The following is an 18,531-nucleotide window of genomic DNA, read 5'->3' as shown; positions in this document are numbered from 1 at the left end:
GAGAAAAAAATCTATGCTAACCTTTAACAAGGAGCCCAAAAATAATGCAATGGCTCCATATTCAAAGAGCTGGTAGTAACAGCCTTAAGTCTTTTATTTTAACTTTGAAAGGGCAGATTCACAGGCATGCCAAAGCAGCCTGCAAGCTCCAGTTGTGAAGCTTTATCAAAGCAGCCACAGCAACCTTGTAAATCTGATCCTTGCCAGAGATGGAGCTAAGACACGGACCTCAAGAACCAGGCTCCCTATGGGTACCAAGGCTTCTGCCTCAGTTCACCTCCAGGGCTGCCCTGGTGCAGCAGAGCCATGGGGAGCCTCTTAAACACTGCTCCCCAAGCTAGCATATAGCCACAGAACATCAGAGATGATTAACAGGTGGGCAGAGCCATCTACCAGTGAAGTGACCTGACACATGACCAGTCTACCTCATTTCTGGAAACAAGATCACTGCACGCAGACAAGCTATGGAAGGGCAAGAATTGGTGGAGTCTGGATTTGTCATCTGAGCTGTTGACCTCACCTTGTCTATAGCATAACCATTAACTCTGCCTAGCTATTACTGAGTTGATTCAAACACAGCCTGTGCACAAAATTCCCATTAGTTTTAGCAATGCAAAGTTTGAAAAAGCACCATTCAGAACAAAGCTGAATCTCCCAAGTACCTAATTTAATTAACTCCTATGGAACCCCTGCCCCACGTGCAAATGGAACGCAGCCTTGGCTACAGAGTCATGACCTGCCCCTCCATAAGCAGGTTGCACAGCTCACTGATCTGCCAGCATTTCCTCCCTCTAGCCCTGCTGAGCAGGATTCTGCTTGGCTCGATGCACTGCCTGCCAGCTAAGTCCCAAGGGCAGGCTTCCCCTGCTGTCAGCAGCCAAGCAGACTGAACCTGCAGTGCCAGAAGTGTCTGGGCTTTCACTGCATGGGGGGAGGCATGTGACCTCAGGCTGCCTGTTGTTCAGTAGCCTACACTTTCATCAGGGCCCCCAGCACAGTCTGTTTACTTAGAGCAGCAGCGCAGGAATGCACTCCCCTGCTCAGTAGGTGGGTCAAGGTGCAGAAGCCAATGGCCAAGCCAAACATACAGAGGAGGAGGAACAAATAAGGCTCCAAGTTAATGGTTCTCCAGAAGGTGAGGGAGGGCTTCCTTTGGGAGCAGGGCAGCTGGGCATGACTCACCTGAGCGTGAAGGGCAGCAGCGGCGGCAGCAGCAGCTGGGTATGTGAACGCGGCATGGGGGATGGCAGGGGTTAGCTCTGTGGTGTACAGTGGGTAGGGAGCCCACGCCTCTGGAGATGCTGGAATAAGAGCTGCTCCAGCCAGGTCATCTAGACATTTAGAAACAGCAGTCAGTGTTTGAGGTGTGCACCAAGGGGAAACAGAGCTGGACTCTGCAGCAGCAAGACCAGGCTCAGCAGTGCTTTGCTTCCAGAAATCCCTCAGGGAAGGATTAGAGATCTAAGCAAACTGGAGCTCCTCTGCCTCCATGCCCTGAATAGCTCCTTGCACATAGAGCCTGGTGCAGCTCAGCCACCAGTGTTTAAGCTTAGGAAAGTTATGGCTTGATGTGCTGAGAGTTTTAATGCCAGCAATGCCACCTCCTCTCCTGCCCCAGAGGGGAGGTCTAGCTACTGTGGAGAGCCAGAGGGGCTAACCCTGACAGCCTCTATAGCTCAGAGTACTCTTGCTGCTATCTACACCTGGTGAGCCCTTGTATGTAGAGCAGGCTGCCCCCAACAGAGCCCACAAGCAGGTCCTGCTGCAGCTGTGGGTGAAGGACCAAGCTGGAGGAGCTCTCCCCCATTTCCGTGCCCTCCCAACAGCCAGGCTGTTGCCTGCAGTAGTGACACTGGCACATTTGAGGCCAGGTTCCTGCCCAATATGGGCATTAATGGCCATCTAGACAGCAACAAGGGAAGCAGCCACAGCATCTGCTCCACTGCAGAGCCCCTCTTTCCCCAGCATGGCCCTGGTGGCTACTCACATGGGTCCCGTGCGATGAAATGTGCGCCCAAGGCAGGGTGGATGTTGGTGGGGTTCGGTGTGGCCATCAGCTTGCTTTTTGCCATCTTGGTGTTGGCTTTGGCAAACTCCAACCGCAAGGTCTGTGGGTTCTCTGGATCAAAGCGGATGCCCTGCAAGAGGGGAGCACAGCGTTTTGCACTGAAGCCAATTCCATTCCCCAGGTGGGTTCAGATAAGCTGTGACTAGTCCTCTCCCTGGCCAGGGACCAGAGCCCAGCCTGTGACAGCCAGTTATGCAGAGCATAGCAGGGTGAGGCCAGGGGACACTAGACCAGAAATAGGGTGCTTGACTCACCCAGGACAGCTGGCTTTCTAGCCTTCTGTGCACTGGGGAATTTTTCCCTCTTGCCAACAGGTACAGCTGACCTGGTGTTGGAAGCATGTGCATGTGGACAGGACCAAGCCTCACACAGCACCATCTTTCAGAGTGGGTGAGCTTTGCTCAGAGTAAATTGACTGTGCTGGAGATTGGAGAGCCCTGTCCACACTGGCATTTCCTCCTGTGGGCAATGGGCAGGGCTAGATGCCTGGTAACACCGGGTGGGGACGCACTAGTGCAGAAAAGGCTGCCACAGGCAGCAGCTGCTCAGCTCAAATAGGAGGCAGCAAGATGGGCTCCCCAACATGCAATAGCCTGGCTTGTCACCTTAGCAAGTTTTATTAGATGGCTTAGGGGCAGGATGCTATGCAGCAGGGAGGAGGAGACATGCATGGCTGAAGGAGATGTGATGAGTGGTGCACACTTGCAAGGATAATGCCCTCAGTGCATCTGAGCCAGCAGGTGCATTGGTCCCTGGCAGACACTCAGATGCCATGGTTTATGGAAAAGCAGCCATAAAGAAACCCCACAGATCTACAGGGCCCATTGTAAGCCAGGTTCTGGGGGCTTCTGAAGTTCAATCCACAACAGCTTCCTGTGGAACCGACTTGTCACCCTCTGCTTGATGGCACCTAGCCATTCAGCACTAACAGCAAGGCAGCCCTCCTCTGGCAGCAGCACCACCACACAGGTGTAGCTAACTGATACCCAGCAATAGAGAACCATGGGTCTGTAGTCCTCACATCTTCATTTGCAAGTTAGGGCATTAAAAGGCACCGCTGAGCTCAGCCTATAAGCTCCTACATTTGGAATAAGTATTTGTTAATGGGCTCAAAAAGGTACGAGACCCAATGGCTAGATATTGAAGCACGATGAAGTCAGACCAGAAATGAGGTGTACATTTCTACTAGTGAGGGTAATTAACCATCAGAACAACGTCAAGGATTGTAGCAGCTTCTCCAGAGGAGATTGGCTGTTTTTCTAGTTCAAAGGGAATTGTTGTGGGGAGTCTCTGGCCTGTGCTATACAGAGGTCTGACAAAAGGATCACAGGGATCTCTTTGGGCCTTGGAATCCATGAATCTAAGATTCACCCTCTGCTTGTTTGACGGTCCCACAACCAAGGGGAGCCAGAAGTCAACCAAGGTATGCCACTCTTACCCTATACTCCAGTCTGATAAGCCTGTTTTGCAGCTAGTGTCTGAAATGAGACATGGTTACGAATGAGGCAGGCTGTGATCAGGCAGTGAAGACCCTTTGTCTCAGAGCTAGAGGCCCAGAGAACAGGAGACCTTTAGTCTTCAGCAGAAAGACATGACAGAAGGGGGATTGAAAGCTGACAGTGAATAGAGGGAAGTTGTGCAGTATTTGCTGTGCCCAGCTCATTAGTGTATCAAACAGCAGATAGGCCAAGGCCATGTTACCTAGCTGTGGAGGAGTTCTGAGCAGATGAAGTGCATTGCATTGTGTCTATAGCTAGTTTCCAGAACAGGGTGAAGTCCTAGTGCAGGTACTGATCCTTGCCAGCCTGTTTCAGGGTATAGCTGAGGGGCAGGGATCCTTCACATGCTGGTGACAAGCTAAGTATCCATTTAGCTTCCTGCCTAGTTAGAAGTGGCACTTAGCATTAGCTGCTAAAGGTGGGGCTGGTTAGCCACATGAGGCCACAGCTGGAGTCATGGATGTGTACTTACGTTTAAGGCATTCTTTGCTGCTTCAGCACCAGCTCTGCTATCAAAGGTAACGAAACCTACTGGCTGGAGGAGACAACTGGTTAGGTCTGAGCACCTCTTCCCATGCTACTCCTCCCCAGGCTGCCAGCACCAGAGGCTCAGCTCCAATCAAACCAGAATCCTGCAGCATTCAGAGTGCAGCAAGAGGCCAGTGTGGCTGCTCTAAACCAGAATTTAGGGGCAGAGAATTAAGAGTCATACTATGACTCCAATTCCTGCCCCTGGTGCTTCTTCTGGCCTGGGTCCAGGGCTGCCTTGTTAGCACTGTGGGATTTTGACTGGCCTAATAATCCATCTGCACAGCACCAGACACCACATGGTTTTTTCTTTCAAGGGCACAGAGATCCAATCGCCCTCAGCTCTGGCCCTGGAACAATGTCTGAATTGCAGCTCCAGCTGCTGTTTGAGCTCATCGGGGTTTGGGGGACAGTTTTGTCAGGGCAGACAAGTCATTAGGGTTGAGGAGTAGTGTCAGATCTTAGCCCCTTTCTCTCACCTGTGGTCATGTCACATCTGCAGAGAGCTGCATGGACACAGGACAGCAAGCCATGCCCCCCTCTGTGAGACCAGCACGTGCTTAAGCCTTGGGGGTGGGAGGGGACACCACACAGCCTTTATGAAGGGGCAACACCACCACCACCACCACCACCTCCATGCAGCCAGCTCAGGTCCTGGATTAAGCATTCATCCCCCCTGCCTCCTCCATCCATGGAGTCTGGGGAGCTCTGCGTAGGGAGGTGCGACACCTCAGTACCTAGGGCAGGAGGGCCCCAGTTACCCATGGGGATTACACTAAGAGGCTCGGAGTCTGCAGCTTCACAGTTCTGTGTCCTGTTTCCTGCTAGCATTTGCCTCTCAAACAGGAGGGACCCAGCAGGATACCGGTTGTTCTGTGGCTACCCCTCCCCAGCATTGTTGGAGAGGGGCTGCACTGGACTGCATGTCAGCTTTGTTCACACAGAAGCACAGCTCTCAGTAAGAGGGACTGTAGGGCCATGTCAGCTTGGAGTGACAGCTCCACATCTGAGGCAGAGGCAATGCAGCACCCACTGAGCTTGTCCAATAGACTCACAGGCCTGTACCCTGCCTGGGCAGGGCAACCCTCACCCAAAGGATCTCTCCACAGCCTTAGACTGCCTCTGCCCCACCACTGCATCATCAAAATGGCCTCAGGTCTAGTCTGCCTGCAAGATGCTTTCTGCCTACAAGAACTGGCAGGTTGGACTCATCGGGACAAGTGGAACAGGCCAGGTGGGGCTCAGCATTCTATTCCTCAAGGGAAGGAAGAGGGTCCTGCTCCAAGGCTTACTGCCATGCCGCCGAAGTGGCTGGGAAGACATTTGGGAAAGCTGCACTATGGGCTTGGGGCCAGGGTCTGGATGCAGGTGGGAGCAGGGACTGAGGAGAGAGCCCAGGTTACTAAAGGATGGCATTTCACCCTGCAAGGACTGTGGCATCCTCCCTGAGTCCCATCCTCAGAACCTAATCCCTGCTACACCAGAAGCCATAGAATTAGTGCCCAGGGAAGGGGAGAGGGGATGGAATAAGGCAAGTTACCTGTTTTGAAGTTAGTTTGATCAGTGACCCTTCATAGCCCTGGAGAGAGAGAAAAAACAGGAAGTTATGACTCCTTAAAGACAAGGCAACCAGCAAGGTGTCTGGACAACACAACTGACTCCAGTAATCCCCCACCAGCATAACTCTGGATGATCCAGCTGTGGTGTTTGAGCTATGTTGCTTCTCCTCCCACCCTGCTGGACTTGGCATGTGCCATGAGTGCTCGCTCCCACCTGTGCACACTGGACAAAGGTCTGGAGAGCCTGCGAAGAGTTATAGTAGCAAAAGCAGCTTCCCCACAGCAGGAGTCAGGTCTTTAACTGCAGATGCCTCCTCTGCCCATTGTCCTACATTTTTGATTCAGAATCTGTTCAGGAAGCTAGATGCCGGGGGGAGGAGGGGTGCAGAGCACGTTAACCCCAGCCGATGAAGAGGTTACTGAACAGGAGGAATACTGGAGTGGGTGTTCTGCTGCTCTGGATGCATGGGGACCAGAAACCAGAACTGCCTAGACCTGTGGTTTTCAATGTTCTCTTTTGCAGAGTCAAAATATTTTGACTGGAGATGTGGACCCCTTTGGAAATCTTAGGCAGTCTGCAGACCCCCAGGGATCCACAGGCCACAGGTTGAAAGCCATTGGCTTCAAGTATACAGACTGCAGACCAGAGCACCAGCATCAGTTCAGTTGCAGCCCATAGTCTGGGTTTATGGCTTCCCAGATCAGTTACACACATCTAGGTTTGCCCAGGAGGGATGGTTTGTTGTGCCACCAGTGATCAGATTTCTGCAGTACTGTGCACATGGCCTCACAGAGTCCTTAACACTAGAGGCAGTGCCCCAAGCAAGCCTGGATGTCTCTAAAGAAGACTGTGGCAGTGTATTGCTTGTGCCCCAACCCCTATAGCTTAGGGCAAGGGCTAGCCCAAGGCACAGTATGTTCTCATCCAGGTGAGACCTGCAACATTTGGAAAGAGGAGTCTGTGCCATAGTGGCGGGGGGGGAGGGTACAGCCCCCTCCTCCCCAAACAGGCCTGTTCTCCAGATACACTGGAGGGAAAGTTGCCATGGTAGCTGTTCAGCAGCTCTACCCAGCTTAGCTACTCCCCAACCCCTCGGTGATGACCGAGCAAAAGTTTAGCTGTCACAGGGAATCTGACTCACCTGGGTCAGACATTTCACCCCTCTGCACATTAGGGACAGGGGAGCTCTTCACCACCCCTTAGAGCAGCAAACAGCAGCTAGAACATGGGACATCCTGCTCCCTAGGGCTCTGGTGCAGTGGGGAGCAAGCAGTGCCTGCAGCAGCTTTCAGTATGTTGGTATGAGCTCCTGTGAAAGAAGGGAACCACCATGGGCCCCCAAGGGGCACTTTCTGGGTTATCAGATGGGTATGGGGAGCTCCAAGCTCCCATTGACCCTGGGCTCAAGACAGTGAGGGATTGATGGCTTGCAGTGCCTGGGACAGAAGGGATAGCTTCTACTCCCCAGCTGAGGCTTCTGTTACTCAACTGCCACCAGCATTAGATACCTCACTATTGTGACTGAGCATCAAACAGGTTACCCTGAAGGGCTCCTCCTCTACCCCCACTGAGCAGCAGCCTGGGTCCCCTCACTCTTCCCATTAGACTTTCTGACCCAGGGGGGAGGGATAGCTCAGTGGTTTGAGCGTTGGTCTGCTAAACCCAGGGTTGTGAGTTCAATCCTTCAGGGGGCCATTTGGGGAACTGGGGTAAAAATCTGGGGATTGGTCCTGCTTTGAGCAGGGGGTTGGACTAGATGACTTCCCGAGGTCCCTTCCAACCTTCATATTCTATGAAGATCTCCTTTGCCCTCACATCATCCTGCCCCCCCACCCCAAAAAGAAACACTCCCTCAAGCAGACGGCAGCCTGTGCTGCCCAAGGCAGGCCGTCTAGAGGACCAACTGGCATGTTGCTAGCAGGGCAGCCCACTTTAGGTTGGTTTTGCACCTACTCACCTTGAACGGTCGGAAAAGCAGATAGAGCTCTCTGGGTTTGATGTCCACAGGAAGGCCACTGACAAAGAGTGTCCGTACCTAGAAGAGATGGGCCCACACTGAGTGCCAGGCAGGCAGAGGCTGGAGTGCTAGGTAACACATGCATTTCAGAGACATGGCCTCAATACATCACCCTTTGCATTCTAGGCCTTTCCCTGGAGAGAGGGGAGAGTGTCATGCCTATGGCAGCATGTTCCTGGGGGTAGAAATGCTGCTCTAGCTCTAGAACTAAAGCTTCCTAGATTTGGGGGAAGGGGTGTCTAGCTAGGGAGGTCATTCAAACTGCTGGCTCACCTTCAGAGGCACTGTAGTGCCTCCTTCTGAGGGGGTGGGCCCATCAGAGCTGTTCATTGAGCCAGCTTCTCAAGTTACAGAACCATGTACAGTCACTGTTCACACCCAAAACAGAGCTGCATGTGCTCCTTTATGGCTCTACTAGGCCCAGGCCCTGCACCTCAGCATGACCTGGACACTAGAGCAGGGCCCGAGACATTGCTCAGAAATGCATGAGCCTGGATTAAAGTCTGACAGGGAATTTTGAGATGGGTTGTTTTGCCTCAAAGATCTTGAGGAGTGCACAGTGAGCACACAGTGGGATTGAAATATTCCAGCTTTCCACCAACCAAAGGGTCATCTTCTTGGCATTACACAGCCCCAGAACATCCTGCAAGGTCACAGAAGTTAGACCTACTCCATCCTTATCACCAGTGCAGGAAGGGTCTAGCAGGGAGTTCAGTATGCTTCTCAAAGTAAGGGGCCCAGAACTAGGCTTCTGGGTCCAGACTCAAAGTCAAAGGACAGCAAGACAACCAATGGAGAATGTTCATTGAAAGCCTCAGTGGTGACAGGTCACACCATATGTGCATAGTCCACTGATGGCTGCTGGAGTGAGTTGATGGTATCAGCGTGACACTCCCATCTCTGGCTCAATCCTGCAAATCCATAAATCTTTGGGACAGCCCAGGACAATACCAGGCATGCCTCAATGGACATCTTAGAGCACTGTATGCGGAGGTCTGAGACATACCCAAAGAGCACACAATGCCACTTCTGCATGTGGTAAGCAATTGGAGGAAGCCCAGATCTTAGCAAGATGGCTTGACTGACTTGCACACTTTATGCTCAGAATTTTGCATGAGCAGTGCATATGGAATGCCTCTAACAGACCCAGATCTACCTGTAAGAGGGTCCAGACTCCTGACCCATAGTGATGCAGGCAGTACATAGATCTGCTAGATCCTGAACTTTGTCACAGTGCATAGAAGTTTTCTGTATCCATAGACATGGATGTCATGCAGGAGGCAGTAAGACCTGGCTGTCAAAGGACATTGCTTGCTAAAGTTTCCACTCTGACAAGTTAATCAACCAAGGCAGCAAGCACTCTCCATGGTGCTCAACCCCACCTGCACCAAGGTTCAGAACCTTGGTCTTCTGTCCAGCATCTTTGAGACCTTGAAGAGTAACAGAACCTTAAAAATGTAGGGCTGGAAGGGACCTTGAGAAGTCATCAATCCAGCCCTGTATTGTGGCAGGGCCAAGGAAACTTAGACCACCTCTGGCAGGTGTTTGTCCCACTTGTTTTTAAGAGCTTCCAAGGAGAGAGGTTGTAGAGTCCCCACATTGGGGGCCTGTTTGTTCCCTCACTGGACATGGAGAACAAGTAGTGAGGACAATTGATCACTCTTCTCTTTATAAGAGCCCTTGAAGTATTAGAAGACTTATCAAGTTGCACCTCAGTCTTCTCTAGACTAATCATGGAGTTCCCCCCTAATCATAGAATATCAGGGTTGGAAGGGACCTCAAGAGGTCATCTAGTCCAACCCCCTGCTCAAAGCAGGACCCATCCCCAGACAGATTTATGCTCCAGACCCCTAAATGGCCCCCCTCAAGGCTTGAACACTCAACACTGGGTTTTGCAGGCCAATGCTCAAACCACTGAGCTATCCCTCTCCCCCAATCTTTCCTCATGGTCAGGTTTTCTAACCCTTTTATCATTTTTGTTGCTCTTCTGGACTCTATCCAATTTGTCAACATCCTTCCTAGAGTGTGATGCCCAGAATTGCCCGGTACTCCACCTGGGGCCTCACTAGGGTCAAGTAGACCAGGGCAATTACCTCTTGTGTCCTGTATACAGACAGTCCAGTTAATACATCTGTGACGAACTGGGAATGTTCTTAATGTTTTCCGAGTACTGTGTTGGTGCCTCAGTGTCCCCATGGCAGTTCTTAAGTATCTGGCAGAGCAAAGGGCCAGTGCACCTAAATGCCTGGCACTCTGTCTCCCAGCAACTGATGGCCTGGGCCCCTCCTCTGCAAAGGTGCCAGCTGAAGGTGCTGGAAACAAAGGGATCAGGTGACCTCCTGGCCCGGGAAAGGGGATGAGCAGAGAGGAGGGGCTGGGAGGGGTGGTTAGTCTGGAGCTGGCTGAGGGCAGACGTGGGGGTCTGGCTCACTGACCCCCAGAATGGACCCGGCCGAGGGGTCCGGTTCTCTGTACCTACAAGCTCTGTTTTAGACCCTGTTCCTGTCATCGAATAAACCTCTGTTTTACTGGCTGGCTGAGAGTCACATCTGACTGTGAAGTGGGGGTGCAGGACCCAGTGGCTTCCCCAGGACCCCACTGAGGCGGGCTCGCTGTGGGAAGCATCTGGAGGGGCAGAGGATGCTGAATGCTCCAAGCAGAGACCCAGGAGGTGAAGACGTGTGAGCTTCTTGCCCTGAACAAGTCTGCTCCAAGGGAGAGGAGGCTCCCCAAAGTCTTGACTGGCTTGGTGGGGAGCAGTTCCAGAGCATTGCCCGGTGACTGTGACAACTGGTGGCAGCGGTGGGACATACTGCACCCCGTGAATGGCGCTGCTTGCAGTAAGTGACTGCAGAGCAGTAAAACAAAGGAGGGATAATGAGGACCAGGCGTGCTGAAGGCTCAGAGAGGGACGGTTTCAGGGGGCAGTTAACCTCTGGGAGTGTGTGACCAGCGAGAAGGACTGTTGGAGTAACGGGGTCCCCCTGAGGATTGCAGCGAGCAGTCTCAGGGGCGGAGGAGCTTGCTGCTCGACCCTGGGAGAGAGAAGGATTTTTGCAGTAGCAGGGTTCCCCTGGGGATTGCAGAAGCAGTCCCAGGGGTGGAGGAGTCTGCAGCTCGACCCTGGCAAAGAGGTGGTGATCATGAGAAGGGCTGGCACACCAGGGGTTCTTCCTGGAAACCATGGGAGAGCCAAGAGCACACAGGCCTGTGAGTCCAGAGCCACTTGGGAACGATGAAGTGATGGCCTATCACCATCTCCTTAAGAAGGACATTGTGATCCTGTGCACAAAGAGGGTTACGCATGGGGGACATTCACCAAGGCACAGTTAATCGTGCAGTTGGAGGAGGAGGGCCACCACTATAAGGAGCAGATTCCTGACCCCTATGGGGCTACAAGAGAATCTGGGAGCAGCTGGAGCAGCAGCCAGGCATTCCCGAGAATCTGGTCCCCAATCAGACGAGGGTCTTCACGATTGGGTTCCCCATCAGGAGATTGGAGACGGATGGGATTGGAGCAGAGCCCGAGAGAGCGAGAGGACCGTGAGAGAGAGCAAGAGCCCGAGGAAAAGCTGCAGGAGAAGCAGCAGCAGCGTGGACTGGTGATGGTGGAGCAGAGAGACATAGGGGGCTGCCCAGGGGTGAGTGGGGAAACACGCCTGCGGGGGCGAGACTCTGGGACAGAGAGAACTGTGGTGGTGCAGCCCCAGATGCTGAGGGACTGTGGGACCTGGGTGAAGTTCCCTGGCGTTAAGCCCCTCGCCCTGCCTATGGCCCAGATCCCTGTGCAGACCCAGGACGGGTCAGGCTGGCTGGTGGGATTCTCCAGGATATCTGCTTGGAGGCCCTGTTGGGGGGTGACTGTCTCCCCTTGGGACAGGATCCAGGCCCCGCTCCTGTAACGGCCGAGCGTTTGAATTCAAATCCAGGGAACCAATTGGCTAGGATGAAAATGGTCAGTGAAAATGCAAATGACCTGGCTGGCAGGGGGGAGGGGCTGCTGGGCTCAGGATACCTGCCTACCTGTAACCAGCCCCCTGGGGCTGAGTGGGAGGGAGAGATGCTCCCTGCCCCCCTGCACACCAGAGAGGGGGCTCACACTGGCTCTGATGCTGTGACCAGAGCAGAGAGCTCGCTGCCTGCCCCCACTGGGACAGCAAGGACAGCGCTGAGCACGGGGGGGAGCTGAGACCCCAGCTGAGTGGGGGGACACCCGGGCAGGGCAGGTCAGCTGCCAAACAGGTTTGCCTGGTCCAGACGTGCTGCTGGGAAGTGATTACACAGCACTACACAGCACGGAGGGAGCTACCAGGGACAGGGCTCATGGGGGCTGTGACCCCAGGCCCAGTCAGCGAGAAGGAGCAGGTCCCACTCCCTGCCCCAGCTGCTGAATCCCAGACCGAGCTGCAGAAGGATCCCTCCTTGTAGAAGCTGAGAGAACTTGCTGGCCACAGCGCTGCAAAACCCCTTGGGGAAGGCTGCAGGGACAGAGTCCTGCAGGAGGAGGGATTCCTGTACTGGGAATGGGCTCCCCAAGGGGAAGTAGAACTAGGGGGAATCGGGAGGCAGCTGGTGGTGCCCCAGGAATCCACAGGGTTCTTCCCGTTCGAGCTGCTGGATGGGAGGAGAGTGAGGGGACCCCGGACCTAAAGGGGAAGGATTGGATGGAGAAGGGGGAAGACCCCCTGGGGGATCTCTTCCCTGAGGTGGGAGACAATCTCCCCATCAGGTGTTCCCTGTTCAGAGTCACTGGGAAAGCAGCCCAGAACCTGGAGAGAGAGGTCAGGGACATGCTGGCTTTAGATGGGATCCAGCTGTTTTACAGCCCATGGGCCTCACCCTTGGGGCTGATCCCCAAGGGAGACAGGATGATCTGGTTTTATGGGGGCTATCAGAAGCTTAAAGCCATCACAGTGTCTGATGCCGACCCCATGCCTAGGCCTGGGGAGATTCTAGACAAGCAGAGGGGGATGGAGAACGTGGCCCTGGCAGGCACTGATAACATGTGCATCTTTAGCCAGACCTGGGAGGAACAGGTGTCCCAGGTGAAGAGGGGGCTGGGCTGCCTCAAGGAGGTGGGACTGACATTAAAAGCTGGAAAGTGCAAGGGGGCGGCAGAGGTGTTGTGTCTGGGCCACAAAGTGGGAAGCGGCTGCCCAAGCCCAGAGCTGGCAAAGGCCAAGATGGGGGCTCTTAACCAAGAGAGCCCGAATCACAGACCGGAGGGCTGGGGAAAGACCCAATCCCAGCTTGAACCCCAGGGGTATTGGGGTGGCAAAGGGTGTGGGCTGCATAAACTTTCCCACCTGCGGCCTGCAAGTGCCATCAAGCACACCCGACCTAAGGGAGGGCGTGAGACTGGACTGTCCTGGTGTAACTCACACCAAGGAATGGGAGAGATGCTGGGGCATCCATGGGAACCTTGGTGGGTTCGAACTTCCCCAGGTCACTGGCTAAAGTGACCTCGCTCAGTTCGGTCTCGAAGGGGGGAGAGATGTGACGAACTGGGAATGTTCTTAATGTTTTCTCTGAGTACTGTGTTGGTGCCTCAGTGTCCCCATGGCAGTTCATAAGTATCTGGCAGAGCAAAGGGCCAGTGCACCTAAATGCCTGGCACTCTGTCTCCTAGCAACTGATGGCCTGGGCCCCTCCTCTGCAAAGGTGCCAGCTGAAGGTGTTGGAAACAAAGGGATCAGGTGACCTCCTGGCCTGGGAAAGGGGATGAGCAGAGAGGAGGGGCTGGGAGGGGTGGTTAGTCTGGAGCTGGCTGAGGGCAGATGTGGGGGTCTGGCTCACTGACCCCCAGAATGGACCCGGCCGAGGGGTCCGGTTCTCTGTACCTACAAGCTCTGTTTTAGACCCTGTTCCTGTCATCGAATAAACCTCTGTTTTACTGGCTGGCTGAGAGTCACATCTGACTGCGAAGTGGGGGTGCAGGACCCGGTGGCTTCCCCAGGACCCCACTGAGGCAGGCTCGCTGTGGGAAGCGCCTGGAGGGGCAGAGGATGCTGAATGCTCCAAGCAGAGACCCAGGAGGTGAAGACGTGTGAGCTTCTTGCCCTGAACAAGTCTGCTCCAAGGGAGAGGAGGCTCCCCAAAGTCCTGACTGGCTTGGTGGGGAGCAGTTCCAGAGCATCGCCCAGTGACTCCGTGACAACATCCTAGAACATTACCTTTTTCGCAGCTGCACCAGATTGACAAGTTAGTTTATGGTCCACTAACCCCCAGCTCCTTCTCAGCACTGCTACCCCCTAGCCAGTTATTTGATTTTTCCTTCTTAAGTGAAGTACTTTGTACTTCATGACTTCCGTCTTGTTGATTTCAGACCAACTTAAAAAGGACCATGATAAATTAGAGGACAAGTTCTCCAAAGTACTTGCAACCCCTTCCATGGGCAAGGATCATAAACTGACTCCCCACTCCATTATTCAAGTCATTAATGAAAATATTGGCCAGCGCTAGATCCAGGACTGACCCCTGTTCTGCCACACTAGATACCAATGCCTTGCTGTCATGTTGGATGGGTGTAACTTCTGAGTACAGTCTTTCATCCAGTTGTGCACCCACTTTATAATAAATTCATCTAGATCACATTTCCCTAGTTTGCTTATGAGAATGTCATGCAACAACCTGTTAAAAGCCTCACTAAAAACCCAAGGTCTGTCATATCTACTGCTTCCCTCCATCCACCAGATCAGTAATCCTACCAAAAGGAGGAAATTAAGTTGGTTTGGCATGATTTGTTGACAAATTCTTGCTAGCTATTCCTTATAAGCCTTTTTACCCTCCAGCTGCTTACAAGTGCATTGTTCAATACCTGGAAAGATACTGGAGCAAGTTTATTGAAGTTAAGCTGACTCATCTATAATTCCCTGGGTCCTCCTTGTGCACCTTTTTAGAGGAAAGCAAACATAGTACCTTTCTCCAGTCTTTGGGGACTTCTTGTCCTCCAGGAATTCTCAAAAAAGATAAGTTGCTAGCAGCTCTAAGATTGCTGCAGCTAGTTGCTTAAATACCCTAGGATGAATTTCATCAGGCCCTATGACTAGAACACATCTGTATAAATATTCTGTGACCTGTTTTCCTTATTTAGCTTTCATTCCTTCCCTGGTTGTCAGTATTGTGTTGAGTAACTTATCTTTCTAGCGAAGAAAGAGGCAAAAGGGGCATTAAGCACCTCATCTTTCTTGATATTTTTAAGCTCTCCTTCCCTGCTAAGTAGAGGGCCTACACTTCCCTTTGTCTCTTGTTCCTAATATACTTAAAGAATCTTATTGTCTTGTGTCCGACTTGCTAGGCAAGTCATTTTGTGCCTTGGCCTCAGCATAAGCATATAGAAAAAGTATTTTCATACATTCATCATTTAATTCACTGGGGACACAGCCAGTTACTCCCTGCAACCATCAAAGTCCAGCAGACCATTCCAGTCCAGCAAGTGACAGAAAACTGCTTAGTCTCTGGTCCTGGCCACCTGCAAAATCCACTCTGCTGTAGGTATGGTCTCAGCCTGCTAGGTTCCTTCTACCTATCAGGGGCCTCCTTTAATCTGTACCTGGTCTTGGCAGGCTGGACCCTTGCTGAGGTGAGTCCTGGGGTAGTGAGTGGCAGAAGTAGCATTTGAGAGAGTGATAGCCATCTCCTGCAGCTAGACTACCTGCTCCTTGGGACTATCAAAGGCAGCCACCATCAAGCTGTGCAAGTCAATCCTGCAGCCTCACTGGAGAGGTGACTGGTTCTCATAGCTGTTAAGACAAACCAGGGACCCAGCAGCTCAGCCACAGCCTGCATGTAGCTGATGAGCAAGAAGCACTAATGCAGAGGCTGGGGAGCATCTGCTGTGCATTTTCAGAAGAGACCAGCCCATTTTGCACACAGGCAGTGGCCACGTCACCAATGCTAGGCCTGCACATGCCTCAGCCATGTGAAACAGCCTTCCCTGTTCAATATTTCAGGATGTGCTCAGGTCCCAGAATGGGATGGTCTCTGTGCAGCAAGATACAAGTCAGATGGTTTTGAAAGTGGTCCTGTACTATTATTAACAAGCCCTTGAAACAAGCATGTTAGAAGGGAGAGGCAGCATTAGCTTGAGGACCAGAGTGATGTGGAGACAGTCCCAGGGAACAGCATGAGCAGGAAAGACCCAGGAGACTGGAGAATACACTGAAAGCTCTGTCAGACTCAGGACAAAGATGGATATGGTTGGTAGCCCACTCTGAATTTGAGCCCATCTACACTAGGAAAGGGCTCCACTGCCAGTGACTGTTCCTAGAGAGGCTCCCCACCTTCCACCCCCACTGCATTGTTCAAAATGGTTTCACCACCAGTGTGATGAAACCAGAGGAGTCTTTTCAGCACCATGGCAGAGACCCAGGTCTCAAGCACCATCCCATGACAGGAAGCCTTGTTTGGCCACCAGCTGGGGAGGCAGAGTGGGACTCATCCTGGGGAACCTGCATCCACTGCCAGCAACAGGCTATTTTCCTCAGATGAGAAACCAAGCCAGCCAATTCTTGCCTAGGGACCCTCTTGCCTAGGGCACCTAGGCTATTACCAATGCTCCCTGCACACACCCAAGCCCTGCCCATTCTTAGCCCAGCCATACCACTGTACTGTTCCACCACACTCAGCCCAATCCCAAAGCCTCAGCCCAGCCCAATCCACAGCAGAAGCTTCTCCCCATCCCACCTCCAACTCTCCACCCAAGCTACCTGCGATAAGGAAGCAGGGTGGCTTATCACCTCCCACATCACCAGCACTCAGCCAGGTGAGTGAGGTGGTGACTTGGACAATGCCATGGCTGTCTTGCCCAGAGAGAGACATCACTTGGGTCTTCAAGCATTTCACGCGCACACATCGCCCCAGCAGCACGCCTGGTACAGAGACAGGGCATTACCCAGCATTTCCCCTCCTCCCACAGTATTGTGGGAAGCCTAGAAAAATCTATGGCACCCTCCCAGGCAAGAATCAAGAGAGCTGGCGTGAGGTGGGGCGAGGGGGGGGTGGGGAAGAAGAGAGAGGAGAATGGTTTCTTCTACAGTCCTCTCCTCAAACAGCTAGAGAGCAGCCAAGATGAACTGTTGCCTGTCCATCATGGCAGCCAAGAGACCAGCAGGCTCTGAGACAGGAAAGCCCTACATTAAATTGCTTTATATAAACAGAGAAATATCTTGAAGCCCATTGGAGCAAACAGAGCCCTACAGACCAAGGTTGTCCAAACATCTGTAACCAAGCCAGGGAGGTGGAGTTAAGTGAACTTTTTAGAAAGCCTTGCAATCAGCACCTCAGCAGGGAGCGAACCCCTTCAAGTTGCATATAGGGTTGGAAGAATTTGGTTTCTTGATAAGTGTTTTCACCAGACACAAGTTGAAGATATTTCGCTTGATAAGTTAAATTTACTGCTAAGCAAAGACAGAAAGCACTGCCTGAACTAGGAACTTGATCTAAGGCTATTTGCCAGACAGACAATGCAATCTAGGTTTGAATTGTTAAAGCTTTCACTTTTTGAATTTCAACTGTCATTAAGTTGTATGACCACCCACCCCCCCACACACACAAAAAAGTCAAAAATAAAGTCAGTTATGAGACAATCAAGTTGTACCAAGCCCAGTTCTAGAGTTGTGTCCATGTGCAATAGAGTTGTGTCCATGTGCAATATAGGCTGTCACAAGGGGACTGGGCAGGAAAGAGGTCAGCACAGACAAATGCTTTTGGCTTTGTCAGTTCTGCTGCTAGCACTGGAAGTCTGTCAGTGGAACAGAGTGTGGTTCTAAACATCAGCTGTGCCTCCTCTTAAGGCCCAACGTGCTGTGTGCTCAGGGCACAGCTGCCCTGCCCATGAGAAAGCAGTGCAGGGCTTGTGAGCTGCTAGCCCATCCTGTTCACAGGAGATCCGGCCACTGCACATGGCTGCTGTTTTGCAGAGTTGTGTCAGCTCTGGATGAGATGCAGCTGGGGCCACTTGACGATAGCAGGATGGAATGTTGTGAGGCAGCGGCCTGCTCTAAAACCCGGGACTTATAAGGCTTGAGTGATGCAAGGAACATGGGGCTTGAAAAACAAAAAACGGCAGGAAGGGAACATTTGGAATCTTAACCATGAAGATTACAAATAGTACATTTGCTGGCAGCCTAATCTTTCAGTCCCAGATATTCTAGCAGAGCCTGTTAGTGACAGGAACTTAGGCACCATGTTAGAGGGAGCGGATTCTGTGAGTCTCTGAAATGGAGTGCCCTACAAAATGCAAACATACCAAGTAGGTAGGTCACTGTCCCCTTCTTTCCCCTAGTCTGTTGCATTCCTCCCCTCTTTAGTACTTTGCCCTTTTAAGAGCCAGACTAACACAAACCATGTCCCTGTAAGTTCGGTATTTCTATAGCTGGTTGTTTTGGTCAGTCACAGCAACTCTGGCGTTTGGTTGGGAACAGGAGTCATGCCTTAAATCCCAGTTTCCTGCTCTTTATAAAGGGACTTCTCTTACCTACAGATTGAGTGCCTGGAGAGCTGCAGAACCTTAGCTGCCAGCTCAGGATGAGTGAATTGAAGCCTGTGGCCCAGTAGTGGCCTCAATTAGAAGCTCAGTGGAGAGGGAAGTCACCCCAGAAGCATGTTGTTTGGCCCACTTAAAGGCCAAGGAGGAAGTCAGGTGACCCAATATGGCCCAGCTCAAGTGGCAAGCCCTTGCACACAAGCAGGCTTCTCCACAGCACTAGGTCTGTGGCCTATATGGCTGCAACAGCAGGCACTGCTTCAGCCTGGAACCTCCCAACTCAGATGAATTTGAAGCTGCCAGCTAGCCATTCAGTACTGGCCTTCTCCCTTCTGAAGAGGGAAGGTGCTAGGTAGCATCAGGTAACCCTGTG

At 52.4% G+C, this 18,531-nt stretch overlaps 1 protein-coding gene across 2 annotated transcripts in view; it reads right to left on the bottom strand.

Moving 5' to 3' along the window:
• Window positions 1–18,531, bottom strand: part of RBPMS2 (RNA binding protein, mRNA processing factor 2) — a 50,774-nt gene that overhangs the window by 16,486 nt on the left and 15,757 nt on the right. For both annotated transcript variants that reach the window (XR_007776170.1, XM_050966843.1), the window contains exons 2-6: window positions 7,613–7,690; window positions 5,636–5,674; window positions 4,040–4,102; window positions 1,988–2,138; window positions 1,183–1,331 (exon numbers count right to left, since the gene is read on the bottom strand). Coding sequence is in view for 1 of the 2 variants with exons in the window: in XM_050966843.1 (XP_050822800.1) it covers window positions 1,183–1,331; window positions 1,988–2,138; window positions 4,040–4,102; window positions 5,636–5,674; window positions 7,613–7,690 (480 nt within the window). In the remaining variant the exon portion in view is untranslated. The remainder of the gene's footprint in view (window positions 1–1,182; window positions 1,332–1,987; window positions 2,139–4,039; window positions 4,103–5,635; window positions 5,675–7,612; window positions 7,691–18,531) is intronic.

Source organism: Gopherus flavomarginatus, chromosome 9 (genome assembly GCF_025201925.1).
Source record: "Gopherus flavomarginatus isolate rGopFla2 chromosome 9, rGopFla2.mat.asm, whole genome shotgun sequence".
In the NCBI taxonomy this organism is placed as follows: Eukaryota; Metazoa; Chordata; order Testudines; family Testudinidae; genus Gopherus; species Gopherus flavomarginatus.
This window is presented reverse-complemented; position numbering and strand designations above follow the sequence as displayed.